Genomic DNA, 14,098 nt, shown 5'->3' on the forward strand with positions numbered 1-14,098 from the left:
GATCAAATCAGAAACCGAGGTAGCTTCTCTACATCAGGGACATCCCTGGAAAATAGGGACACTTAGAGGGTCTGCAGGAACTGTATCGAGCATGCTCAAGAGTGCCCAAGAAATGGAATGGAGTTATGATGATGAAAGGGTGTGGTGATGCTAGTCAGAGTAGGTTAAAATTTCAGTGGCTCCCATTATGTCCAATATAAAGGTAAAGGGACCCCTGACCATTAGGTCCAGACATGGACGACTCTGGGGTTGCGGCGCTCATCTGGCTTTATTGGCTGAGGGAGCCAGTGTACAGCTTTCGGGTCACGTGCCCAGCATGACTAAGCCTCTTCTGGCGAACCAAAGCAGCGCACGGAAACACCATTTACCTTCCCGCTGGAGCAGTACCTATTTATCTACTTGCACTTTAATGTGCTTTCGAACTGCCAGGTTGGCAGGAGCAGGGACCAAACGGAAGCTCACCCCGTCGCAGGGATTCGAACCGCCGACCTTCTGATCGGCAAGCCCTAGGCTCTGTGGTTTAACCCACAGCGCCACTCGCGCCCCTCATATCCAATATAAGACAAAGTAAATGGTCTGTATTCAGCATGACCAGGGGGAGGGGGGAAAGCTGCCTTCTCTCAGAAAAACAGAAGCCAACAAGTGTAGAGTTTTAACTGTTCCAACCCCTTCCCAAAGTTATCTCCTTTAAGTACACTTCACTCCTATGTACTTACACTCCTATGTAAGTAAAGGATATTAATTCCTGTAGGAAGCATTAAAATGATATGCTTGGTATTGCCAATGCACTGAGAGCAAACCCTCAGGATTGATGTGCTCCCATCACCACTATGCATAACCACATGGTGTGTGGAGCCGGCACACTGCATGTTCTCCCCTTCTGGCGAAAGACTTTCTAATGAAAAAGCCTTATTTCTATTACTACCTGCTGATAATAATTATGAGCATTTTCCTTGCTACTAAAGAGACTTTGACACATGTATAAGGCACCTTTCCAATCTGACCAAGGGCAGTATTCAAGTAAATAATTGCGTAAGTAGAAAGTATTCTGTTCAGGCCTGCGCTGAGCCTGTCTGATGCCCAGAGTGGAGTTAGAATGAAGTTCTAAACTCAAAAATGTAGCTGGCCCCTAGTGCGGTGCCTTGGCTGGCTAAGCCCTCCAAGGTCCAGGGCAAGTGTACCTGGCTGCCTGCCCACCACAACAAGACTTCCACCCCCCTTTCCTCTGCTTGTCTGTCCCCAGATCTGTTCTGGAGGGTTGCAGGGACCCCATAACAGATGTAGTGAGTGTGCAGGGGGGAGGGGGGAAGTCCCACTGTGCAAGTGGAAATGGTTCTGTTCATGGAACACTGCCCCAAGCAATTGCAGCTTGCTTCCACATATGTGAGATTCCAAACATCTGAAAAAACAGCAGGTCTTTGTGAGTCACCAACTGTTGGTATGCTTTCCCCCAACAATGACTGGCCTTTCTTCTTATTGCTTGCCCTCGTACCCTGAACACTACGTTTAATTCTGCTGCTGTTATTGTGAATCATTTCATACAGCAAAACAGTGATTTTGTTTTTCTGAAAAAGGTAGTTATTGGGGAAATCATTTGCAAGTCATACTGTAGACTTGGCAACTTGCCAGCAATCCATTATGAAGTGATCACCGTCTGTTTAATGGGAAATCCCAGTTCTTATTCCCTATGGGGGTTTTGGTAGGTCTGAAGTATATCTTTGTGGTTAGGGGGAAAAGACATTTACTAAGGAAGCAATGTGTTATGACCTCAGGCAGTGTGCCAAGTGCAATAAAAACTCACTTTTACATGTCATTTACGCATTCAGAAAGATTTAGAGAGACTCTGCTGCATATCTCTTCATACAGTTGCCAAACTTCTGTAGGCTCTTATCCTCGAATATAATGAGGCAACATTTAACACTTCTCTGTGGACCAAGAGTCATTTTTTCCCCATCTAAGTTTTCCATTGTGTATTTTCCCTTAAAACACTGCTGCTCTTTGGTATCTTAGGGTGCAGAGTTAGCAGAAGGAAAACCCCTCCCAAACTGATTATGTATAACTGTTGACTGTAAAAGTACTGTATATGGAACACTTTAATCCACCAACAGTAATATCCACAGCAAGCAGATAAGCAGGTACTTTTGTATCGTCCATGCTGCCAAGTCAGTTTACTCAGTCATGGGGACAAGTGAATTAATGTGGCAAACTACTGCTGCAGATGCTGTTTCATAAAACCTCTTACATTAACTACACCTGTGTGGAGCCTGAGTTGAGTAACCCCATACATTTAATGCACATGACTTCTCCCAAAGAATTCTGGGAACTGTGGTTTGTTAAGGGTGTTGGGAACTGTAGTTCTGTGAAGGGTGAACTATGGTTCTGACTTTTGGGGGGGACAGGTGGGTGCTGTTGTTTAAATGCAGTTTAAACATATATGTAAGGGACGCGGGTGGCGCTGTGGGTAAAACCTCAGTGCCTAGGACTTGCCGATCATATGGTCGGCGGTTCGAATCCCCGCGGCGGGGTGAGCTCCCGTTGTTCGGTCCCAGCTCCTGCCCACCTAGCAGTTCGAAAGCACCCCTAAGTGCAAGTAGATAAATAGGTACCGCTTTATAGCAGGAAGGTAAACGGCGTTTCCGTGTGCTGCGCTGGTGCAGGCTCGCTAGAGCAGCTTCGTCACGCTGGCCACGTGACCCAGAAGTGTCTCCAGACAGCGCTGGCCCCCGGCCTCTTAAGTGAGATGAGCGCACAACCCTAGAGTCGGACACGACTGGCCCGTATGGGCAGGGGTACCTTTACCTTTACCTTTAAACATATACGTAGTTTGTATTCAGCCAAATTAGCAAGGAACCCATGTCTCTAAATGGAAAAGACCACAGGAAAAGGAAAAAGGAGTTGCCCAGAATTATAGGGAGGGGTTTGGGTTGCAGAGCAGGAGAACAGGGGAGCAGAAAAAGCAAAGATATGCAGGGGGGAAAGGTCTGCTCTGGAAAGTGGAAGCAACAGCAGGTATAGGTTCACTAAACAAAGGGGAATGGTATTAAGAAGACGCACCAAAACATAGTTAGGAAAGAGGGAGGAAGTCTGACTTGGTTGATATCCTGAGGGTAAATCTCTTTGGTCATATAAATGCATCACTACTTTTAACTTGGGTTTTGTTATTTCTCTTATACATACTGCGATGTATGAATTCAGATAAATGTATGAATGCCTATTCTGGGTGAGTTGAAGTGAATTGAAGAACATTCCAGGCTCTTGTTTCTGAACTATCAAATTCACATTGGAATAGGACCTTAAACAAAAAATGGATATAAATGCTCTGGGCTTAACAAGGCAGCAGGGTTGCAGCCTTGTTGCTGAGATCAAAATAGGACATTTAAAAGCATACACTGCAGGAAAGAGGGAAACATGGCTCCTCCTCCCCATTCCTTCCCCAGGCCTCTCATTGCACAACCAGTGAGGTATGAACAGGTGACAGCAGCAGGTTGGAAAAGAGCAATCCTGACTTTCTGCTCAAATTGGGGATTTAAAAATTGTTCATATTGGAGCTATACAGAGGCAACCCTGTAATCCAAGGAGTGGGGTTTTCTGCTAGGCCTCTAATGCAAGCTTTTGATAACCAGGAAGCAGCTCCCCAAGGCCCAGCGTCCATATTCTGAGGAGAAATTAGTAATAAATAAATTAGTAATAAATGCATCAATTCTGAGGAGAAAATTAGAAGAAAATAAATAATAAGTATGAGGGAGGTTTGCCTTGATTTTTAGACAGGAGTCGCTCCAAAGCTTCGTGACCTGGATTGTAAACCTGTGATTTTAAAAAAGGGCTGGGTCAGTTATTGGACTTATTAACTGTTCAGTTTGTGAAGTAGGATGGTTTCCTATCAGTTCGAGGACAGAGCCAGGATAATTTTGGTCAGAGGATCAAAGTGGGTTATAAGGCTCCATGCAAAAAAAAATTACACCACACCACCCTCCTCAGATCTGAAGGTATGTGGTATACTCAGCAAAATACCTGATGCCAAGCTGGAGAAAAACTATCAAACGGAAAGCCAACATCTCTGCCAGCTGGTAACCCAGCTCCTGACACAGATGATGAACCAGGGTTTGGGGTTTGTTTGGTCTTTTCCTTCCAAGGGAAACAGAGAAGCACCTTTGATAGCGAAAGATCATGAAAAGCAGCACTGCTGAATTCAACTTCCCAGTGTTTCTAAGAGTGAAAAAATACCTCAGTCTCAGGCCTGCTGCAATGGACGCCTTTCCCTCCTTTTCTTCCTTCCTTCCTTTTGGTGTGTCTTAGTTCAGTTTTGTGACGTCTGTCTTTCCTTAGCTTGCTCTTTTTCATAAGACTTCCGTAAATTAGTTTTCTGAGAAAGTTCTGGGTGTAGGGTGTGTGGGTTTCTAGATTTTTAATGGTTCTCATGTTTATATGTAGACTGCCTTGAGTTCTGTCAGGGAGCAAGGTGGGGCATAAGTAAATGAAAAATAAAAAATAATGATAATAATAATATTCGTGTTGATAATCCAGAGTGTTAGGACTCTTCTTCTCAAGGCTTTACAGTTTTAGAGGATTTCAGGCTGAGGAACTGCACTTGTTTATAGAACGGAAGCTCCCTTCTCTTGATCCGTTCCCCATGTGTCTGAGAGGAACAGAGAGTACATTTCGTTGTGATTATTTGTATGCTATTAATTTTAATCATATTTAGATAGATAGTTTTAATTCTATAAATGCTTAATTGTTTTTAATTACTCCATTTTCTATGTTTTCAGCGGTTCTTACTTTTACCTGTAAGCTGCCCTGAATCCTGTCAGGAAAAAAGACAGGGTATAAATAAATAAGTAATAATAATATAATGACATTATGGTAATATAGAGACAAAAGAAAAGTACAGTGCTATTTAAACAGGTTGTAGTGTAGCACAACTTCAATGAAAAGAGTTTAGTGCAGTAAATTAGCACCCAACTTTTTTATGCTTTTTAAAAAAATGACAGAGGTTTTCTGTCGATTAAGCAGTATGTGAATTCTGTTAAGTAGATAAAAGAAACACCTTTCTCTTAGTGTTCGCGTCACTGAAATATTGCCTCGGAAAAATTGCCTCAGAAATTGCTCCCATTGTTCATTTATGAAGGAGAAAATTCTGCTAAGTGATATGCAAAGAATGATACAAAATCAAATAGATACAACTTAAATGGAAAAAAAGGATTGGAGAAGATAGAGGTGGGCCAGGCAGGAGAGAGGAGATGCAGAGTTTATGTATATTCACTTGATATAATAACCATGAAGAAAAGCCATGGAGGAGACTTTGGGGGGTGAGGAGCTGAATGAAAGCTGATTCCAGTCAGTGCAGCAGAGGGGGGACTTCTCTGCCATTCTGTCACTGATAGCTGCCAGGTGGAACAACAAAATTTGGGAACTGGTTTTGGGGAAGGGAACTACACATTTTGGCTTGTCCAACTAACCATCCATTATTTATGCCAACCTGCCAAACTTTATCAATTCCTCTCCAGATGGTGGGTCTCTCTTAGGGTGCATCCAGACATGTGTTTATTGTGGGATTGGTGCTCTTTGTACAAGATAGGGTTTTGTTATTTTTTTTGCAGTGTTGAAATGGCATCATCATTGAAATGTCAACCATATCCTCCCTCTCCACAATTTAATTAGGATTTACTCTTTCCAGCAAAAATCAATACTTTTGTTGCCCTGGGCTTCAGAGCTGACTGAAAATTATTCTCTGATGGGTGACAGATCATCAAGTAGACCATAGTATTTAGAAATACCACCTGTATTATATACCCACAGCACATTCCCCATTGTAGCTGCTGGTGGTTGGTTGCAGATTTGCAACATGATGGTGGTGTTCAGTTCTAGATCCATCACAATAGCAAGGCCCCTCTTGACAGCATCTCCATGACAGGGCTTTGTAATGTGTTGTGGCTCTTGGTCAATGAGGGCTGTTTCATTTCATGCTGAATTATACTTTCCCTGATTATCATGACTTTTCTTTGCGTGCACGGAAAATACTCCGCTTAACAGTGTAGGATTTTAATGACCATCTGTTGTTTTTTTAATGTGTGTATTTTAGTGTTACATTTGGCACATGAAGTTCTAAAATGGCTGGGAGGAGGTGTTTGGAAAAGTTCAGTCCATATTTGTACAACTGCCACTGTTTAACGAACATCTCTAGCAACAGGGCAGTTTCAAAGTCTGAGATGGTATACTATTGTAAAAACAGTACAAATCCGTTAAAAACTGTCCAGTGGTGAAATTCTAACAATATACAGTTGTTTGGGTGCTTTTATATCTAGCTAATTTCATTAACATTGGTAAAATGGCCAATAGTTCTGAAGATTTACCCTTTGTTTTTTTGCAGAACAAGAACAACACAACAGTTAATATACAGTATTCATCTTGATGCTAGTGTAGGTGAGTAACTTCCAGCTTGCCAAGCCTCTTTGAATGCCATGTGGCAGTTATTTTAAATAAATAAACTATCAACCCCCAGAGCAAATCTGTAAAACAGCCCTCTGCATTTCTCTCTCTCCCTCGGCACTGCCTGAAATGGCTTGAGAAATGGGGGAAATAATTATAGGCAGAAATACTGAGCAGTGACAAGGAATTAAAAAGAGATGTTAGAACAAGGACTTCAGCTGGGATTCCTTAGGCCCAATTTAAACATTTGCATAGTGGCATAGTTGCTGCTGAAAATCATTTCTTTGTGGTCAGAGCTCCATGCAGCTGAAGAATGTTTGAATCCACTTCCTGTGCAGGATGACTGATCACATGGGAGGTAGACCCACAACCATCTGGAGCCCTGAGCATGGGTGAGTGATATTTAGCAGCAACTATGCTGTTGCACAAAAGTTTGAACCGGGTCTGAATTTTCTGCTGCTTCTTCCAACTCAGGGTTGGCTTGGGGTTGGGAATAGATATTTTGATGTTGCCAAGTGTGTAGTAGCCACCCTGGAACTTCTTTCTGAAGGACAGAATATGAATCTTAATTGGTTAATTAATACAGTGCAATACTGAGATTTTAAGATAGCAGTAGCAAGGCTTAGCAGAACTTCACAGATATGTAGGATTGCCAGTTTGCAATCCAGAGATTGAGGATTCACAGAACAATTGAACTAATGAAATGACACAAGTGTCTTCTGGGATTTTGTTTTGCTATGGCTGCTTGCCTGCCACTTGTCCTTGTGCAGTAGCAAGGGCAAAGTATGGCATTCAGCAGACAGAGAAGGAGAGATCCAAGAAATGAGCCTTACCTCTCATTTCACTGGTACAAATGCATTAATCTCTGGGTTGCAAACTATGTATGCAGGAGGCAACTATGGGTACTTCTAATCATAGGTTGAATAGAGCCTCTCGGAATTTGGCAAATAACGCTTTGGACATAACAGCCTATAATATCTGAAACACAATTCAAGCATTTCCCATAACTATATTAGAGGGAGACATACAAAACTCCCCATGCCAGCACATCTCTTGGAAGGCGGAGATGTATGTTTTAATAATATGGGGATGTGGGAGAACAGAAACACATGAGCTTTCTGTTCCTTCCTGCAAGAGAATGAAGCTGCATTTGACTCTCCTCCCACCCCAGTAAATCACAGAGGGACTGTCAAGTTAGCCATTGATAAAGAGCCTACTTGGTGTAGCATGGTTTTCCTCCTCAGATTCTGATTGAGTTCTTGCTGAGGATGTAGGAGACTGTACATACAGTACTAGGTGAATTCGCAGACATGGACACCCCTTGCTTGTGTTTTCCTCTTTCTATCTGTCCCTTGAGTCTCTGACATGAAACTGTAAGGGGTGAGGGAATGGTTGGAACAGCCGACTGTGAACATAAACTCATAGTCATTTCCTCCTGCTGAAGCCCACCATTGACTCCTTTCTGGAAAACATGGTTGCTATGATCTAGATTGTCATAGAACAGCCAAGGCTTTTGGTTGACTGCTGTTGCCATGATTCATAGTAATAGCCTGAAGGAGAATGACACTCTGCCCATTACGAAAACCCTGAATGAATTGCCAGCTACCCATAAAGTGCTTGAGCCAGGGGTTCATAATTACTTTCATTAGTGAATATATAATTTGTTATAATTTTTGCGTAATCATGTTCCAGAGCCATATTTGCCAAAACTAAATCTTATAAAGTGTGTATTAATATAAACATTAATGTAGAGGTTTGTCTCAAACTATCACATTTTCCCTTTTGTGAAGCACAAACATCTCTCTTTTATGTGAAATAATATATATATTTTGACTTTCTTAGTAAAGTAAATAATTGACCAGCACAAAGTATAAGGTCTTCAAACTCAGATGGGTGAATATGCTAATTTTCTTTCTCTTTCTTTCTCATTTCTCCAATCTTCAATTCAGATCTCTACATTTCCACATTAGTTTGCATTTTTAAAAAAGTCTGCATGAAAATTCATCATTTTAGTGCAAATTCTAATATACACATTTTTGTAAGCAATTTTGTCTAATATACATTTTTTTTTGCAGAGCAATTTAAAAAGTTCCCTATTATAATGGATTTTTGTGTGTTATTTTTATATGCACTATTTAGTATAAAGTATGCACTTTTGAAAACATTGCTTGGCTGAAAAACTGCATTGCAACATTTGGGCAAGTGTGAATTTTGAAGGATGGCGGTGTTTTGGTTTGCATATTGTTTTGGAAAGTGTGAATTAGGTATTTTTGCCTTTAAATACAAACTTAATTAATTGCTCCTCCTTCTTCGCTCCTCGTGACTAGTTATTAAAGTACAAATTAACATGGCCACAGATTTTGATTCCTGATCCTCTGTTGTTTTGTGGATAGCAGGGCTGTACTAAATACTGCTGATTGTGGTCTGCAGATCAGTAATGAACATATAATTATTTGTGCCAGACAGGGGTTCAAGAATACTGTCAGCACTAACTTGAGACTGATTTCCTTTTCTAATACAGAGGAACAGAAGAAGCTGACTATTTATGATGCTTATCTGGGTGGAGCCCGTGGTGAGTGTTTTTCAGTTTCTTTATCACTTTTGTTAACACACTTTATTTTCCTGTGAGAAACATTATTTTTGGAGAGAAACTTTTCTGGCCACATTTCTGTTTGTGTGCTGAGTCACTCAATCATCCATACCCTAAGAACACTTATTTGGAAGTAAATTCTGTTGAATTTAATCAACCTTACATCTTCTATGCATCCACAGACTCTGCTATAATTTCCATTTCCTCCTGAACCTACTACAGTGTCTATTGTACCTACTCTATCTCTCTGTCTGTCTTTCTTTGCTGCAATCACATTGACACATTCCTGAAATCTTGTTGGTGTTTGCATCAGCTTCAGCCAAACTAAGCCTCAGTGCATTCCACCAGAATTTCATATAAACCTAAGTACCGGCTATATTGTATAAAGAAGACGGGATGGTATGTATAAGCAATAACACACAGCACAGCAGGATGAAACCTACTCTAGAAGTCTTATATACATACTGCTTTGGTAACATCAGCATATACCACCCAAGGGGTGCAGCAGGATGCCATTTGCAACCTGAAGTTTGAAGCTGAAGAAGGAAGCAAAGGATTGTCCCTCTTTCCATGGAGATGCAGTTTAAGGTCAGTGTACATGCTACTCTGTGTACACTTAACTGGCAGAAAGCCCCGTAGTATTCAAAGAGGCTTCCAAGTAAACATGCACACAAGGGCAGCATTCTGCAGGCTACAAGTTTTGACTTGGCTACCAGGGAGAGCCAAAATATGTGGATCACTGTTTGAAAGAGGAATCTATGGTCTATCGGTGGTTATTGACATTAGTAGATAAATGGAGCCTCCACCCTCAGGTGTCCACTGTGAACAATTAGCAAAACACCTTGAAGATAAAATAACTTAAATCCATGCTAACTTGGAACCCATATATAAAGTTATGGATGCCCTCATGGTTCCCAAGTACCATAATGCATTTCAATTTATGCAGCCTGGGGAGGTGGACAAGGTCCCCTTCTTGCCACTGGAGGGGCCTGGCATATTGGGTGGGAGGGGTTCTTAATGTCTCACATAGGGAGGGTGTAGTTTTAGTAGTCTTAAAGGATCCTTAATAAATAGCTTATACAGTGGTACCTCTAGTTACGAACTTAATTCTTTCTGGAGGTCCGTTCTTAACCTGAAACTGTTCATAACTAGAGGCATGCTTTCGCTAATGGGGCCTCTTGCTGCTGCTGTGCCACCGGCACACAATTTCCGTTCTCATCCTGGCCAAAGTTGTCAACTTGAGGTAACTCTTTCAGGTTAACAGAGTGGTTAACAGAGTTTGTACCCTGAAGCATTTGTAACCTGAGGCGTTTGTAACTCGAGGTACCACTGTAGTAAGATCTTTACTAAAGAAATATACCCTGTGTTTTACTGATTTGAATAACTATCAGACAGTTATAAAATCTACAATTTGGAAGGAAAGTGTTAGAGCATGTAGTGGGGATACTGGTATAGTGGTCCATTTACTTTTCCAAAAACTGTTTTTGTATTCCTTCCTATGGTGGCATCCACTATGCTCTTCTCAATCTCTTTGTGGTGGCTGACACTCCCTCAACCCTTGGTTTCAGATCACATAACACCCATATTGTAGCAACTTCATTAGTACTCTCTTTGTTTAATAATTTCAAACTACTTGCATTGACCTTAAAAGCTGTTAAAAGTTGGGGGCCTAGGTTTCTCAACCCCTGCCCCTTTGTTGGAGGAGTATCTGTTCATAGGACAGAACCTCCTGTTTTCCTTAGATATGATGTGTGGGAATTTGAGTTGCAGCCTTATCAGTAGTGGCTCTCAGTTGTGAAATTTCTTATTCAATGAAAAGTGACTGCCCCACTTTGACTGTCTTCAGGTGGCTAGTTAGAGTATTCTTAATTATGTGAAACTTATTATAGTACTGTATCTTAAATGTCTGGCTTACTGCTTTTTTACTTTCTGTTGCCAATATCACTACTGGTAAAAATGTTTTAAATAAGTGAGAAGGGATAAAACAGTTTTAAATAAATATTCAATGAGCCTTATTTTATTTATTTATTTATTTAGTGTAATACATTTGTTACCTGCCGTTCATACTACGTTTTCACAAGATGCCTTACAATATCTGACAAAGCCAGCTAAAAGCACATGCAATATTCCAATAACAGGTCATAAAATAATAAGCAGGAAACAATAAAATCACACATCCATTTCAGCAATACATTCAACACAGAAATTAAAATAGGCTGCCAAGAACATGGAAGATGAAATTTCAAGAACAGTAATCCTATCCCAATTCACACAACTTTTTAGCTATTTTGCATTGCTTTGCTTTCTCTTGGTTTCATATGGTTTGTTTGCCATAACATCTTTTCCTTCATTCAATTTTTTTGGGGGGAGGGGCAAGAGAAGACAAAGGCAGCTTCTATCCTTTCTAAAAAATGTTAGACATTATTTCAATGCAAATGCTGAGTCAAATACTCTTATTTCTCAGGTTGGATTATCTTTGTGTTAAAACAAAAACAAACAGTACAATCCTAGTTATGTTTTATCTTTTGTATGTTTTCCTCAAAAACTAGGGAGGTATTATTATTGCAGACGATTTAAAAACATTGCATTTAAAAAGCGGGCTCCAGTTTAATTTGAGAACAGAAAGTGATCGGTATTATAAGCTTAATGTTTATAGGAAAGAATGTTTTTCCTTTTGGGGGCCCCCCTCAATGTTTGAAACGTTAAGTTCAAAGAGAAGTTTCACACTAGTGCCTGCTTGAATTTCTGCATTTTTGGTCAGTAGATTTCAGTAAGTCTGTTGAGGTTCTTGACTAATGTACAGGCTCAACCCTGCATTAAGGGAAGGAATTACAAGCTGTAAATAGTTTGATAGTGAAATCTGAGCAAAGGGCCAATGTCAGCATTATATAGGTAATCTGTCCATTAACTTTTAGTACTTCAAGATACAAGTGACAGCAAATACACATGATGGTTTAATTATGTAAGGGAAAATAAAAAGTTATGTTATTTCATGTCAGTATGACAGGCACAACAGGGAAACAAAAGATCCATGATGAAACCTATTCCCATTTAAGTGTTAATAAAATAATTACGAGTTCAGAAACTTTGCTAAACCCAAAACTTTGCTATGTCTTGCAGATAAGAAGGGTGGGATACACATGAAACAAATAAATGCAGTGAGCTTTTAACATTAATTCCTGATAAGATTTAAACACTTGTTTATAGAATTGTACATAGGGATATATGAAAGGAATAGGTCCAAGGCATAAAATGATTTTGAGATAACCAGTCTAACTGCCTCCAGGGTTGTAGCCTGATGACTGTTGATCTTCTGTTTCCCCTCTGGAACATAAATGTCCTGATTTAAGGAATTTTTTTGTTCTCATGATGAAAGGAAGGTTCTAATGAATACAAGAAAGGTTTTTGCCTTTCTGCTTCACAGCATTATTTGTATAAATGTCACATCCTTGCCAGGAAAACGATCTGGCCACCATAAGTAGAAAACATGGGTGTTTCTTCTTCTTTCTTTTAATGGTACGTTGTGTCCACAAATGCCATTCTTTTGCTAGCTGGAAACAGACTACATATGGCTTTGTCGTCATTGAAGGAAACAGCAGTGTGCTGTGGGACTTTATAAACGGCTTTCATTGATTTAGTTTTGTCCATCTAACAGCTGCCTTCCAGCCCTGTACCCCTTACCCACGTCAGTGCTGCCGTCAGTCCAATTTTAAAAGGAAGATAAAGATATCTTTTTTGAGGGTGAGTGTTTAGTTCCAGGAGATGAGTGTATACATAGGATTTCATCCAGTTAAAATGATGGCTTCACCTTGGCCATGAATGGCCCTTTTACTAAAATGTAGGCACTGATCACAGAAACCTAACAAAACATAGCAAAAAGGGCATATTAGAAAAATATTTATTTTGTGCGATATAACTTTCTATAACTTACCAAATTGTGTCTTCTTCAATAGTGATGTCTTTTGGCATTTACATTGTGTTTATTGCAGCTTGTATAAATGAATAAACAAGGATTTTTTTTTACAGTGATTATTATTGGCATACATTCCAATTCTTAGTACTGTTTTTGGCAAAGACTCCCTGAATGGGACATGGTGGTTTCCACAGTGTGATGTACAAAGGGCACAATAGTGTATTTTTACTAAAGCACTCTGTCATAGTTTGAATATACCTAACTTTAGATAAAAAGAGAATGAAGTGAAGTGTATGACCACCTCATACCAGGAATGGGCCACTACCAAAATTATAATTAGGGGGAATTTCATTTACATCTACTTTGCTAGCCATAAAATGCTATACAAATGTCTAGAATGAGTACTCACACCTTCCTTTGTGGGCGCCCTTTGTGGGACCGTGCACAGCACCTCTGGCCACGTGGGACTACCAGGTGGTTGGGCTGACCTGCCTCCCTGTGCTAGTCATTGGGGGCTCCTGCCAAACCCCAGTTAACCTATCAGCACTGTTGGGAGGCAGGGCCTGTTGCATAAATAGGAGGCGGGGCCAAAAACATTTTGATATAAAAACTTTCAAGCTAACCTGAAGATAAACTATTTTAGAGCTTATAAACGAGAAAAACTGATAATAAACAAGAAGCAGGCCTGGATGAAAACAATGAAAAGTTTTAATTTATTATTTGAATAGCCTAGCTCTCTGTCTCCCTAACACAGCTACCACTGAGTCTGTTTGCATCAGTGGAAACCATGTTTGTTCCCATTTTAAAAAATGGCTAGAAGACCAAGCAAAATGCTGAAGTACATCATTTCTGGATCAAGAAAGAAGGCAACACATACTAGGGAAATGACAAGGTTAGAGTCCAGATGCTAGGCAATCCAATTTAATGGAGAAGTGGGAAGGACAGCAGTAGCTTGGCTGACCTAGGGGCAGTAAGGGTGGCAAAGGAATGGAGTTCTGCTCTTTCCTTCTGATTAATTTCTCAGAACTAGGAGTGTAGAGTGTTGGAGCTTTATGGAACCCCATTCCTTTATGGAAATGACAGCGGAACAGTTTTTGTTACTTTCTTCACAGTTTGACCATATCTGAACCCCAGAGAAGGCTGTATGCAGATTCACCCTAGGTAAATAA

The 14,098-nt window shown here is 40.4% G+C and overlaps 1 protein-coding gene and 1 long non-coding RNA gene across 3 annotated transcripts in view; one reads left to right on the plus strand and one right to left on the minus strand.

Annotated features, from left to right (window-relative positions):
- The window catches only part of LOC309514260, a 61,558-nt gene extending 57,279 nt beyond the window's left edge, over positions 1-4,279 (minus strand). For both annotated transcript variants that reach the window (XR_014211842.1, XR_014211843.1), the window contains exon 1: positions 4,012-4,279. This is a non-coding gene — a long non-coding RNA (uncharacterized lncRNA). The remainder of the gene's footprint in view (positions 1-4,011) is intronic.
- Positions 4,280-6,396: 2,117 nt separating this feature from the next.
- The window catches only part of TARS1 (threonyl-tRNA synthetase 1), a 212,162-nt gene continuing 204,460 nt past the window's right edge, over positions 6,397-14,098 (plus strand). The window contains exons 1-2 of the mRNA XM_082241937.1: positions 6,397-6,420; positions 8,948-8,998. Of these exons, the coding sequence (XP_082098063.1) occupies positions 8,972-8,998 (27 nt within the window). The 5' untranslated portion in view covers positions 6,397-6,420; positions 8,948-8,971. The remainder of the gene's footprint in view (positions 6,421-8,947; positions 8,999-14,098) is intronic.

This window comes from Podarcis vaucheri, assembly GCF_965113315.1.
Source record: "Podarcis vaucheri genome assembly, chromosome: 11".
Lineage (NCBI taxonomy): Eukaryota > Metazoa > Chordata > Lepidosauria > Squamata > Lacertidae > Podarcis > Podarcis vaucheri.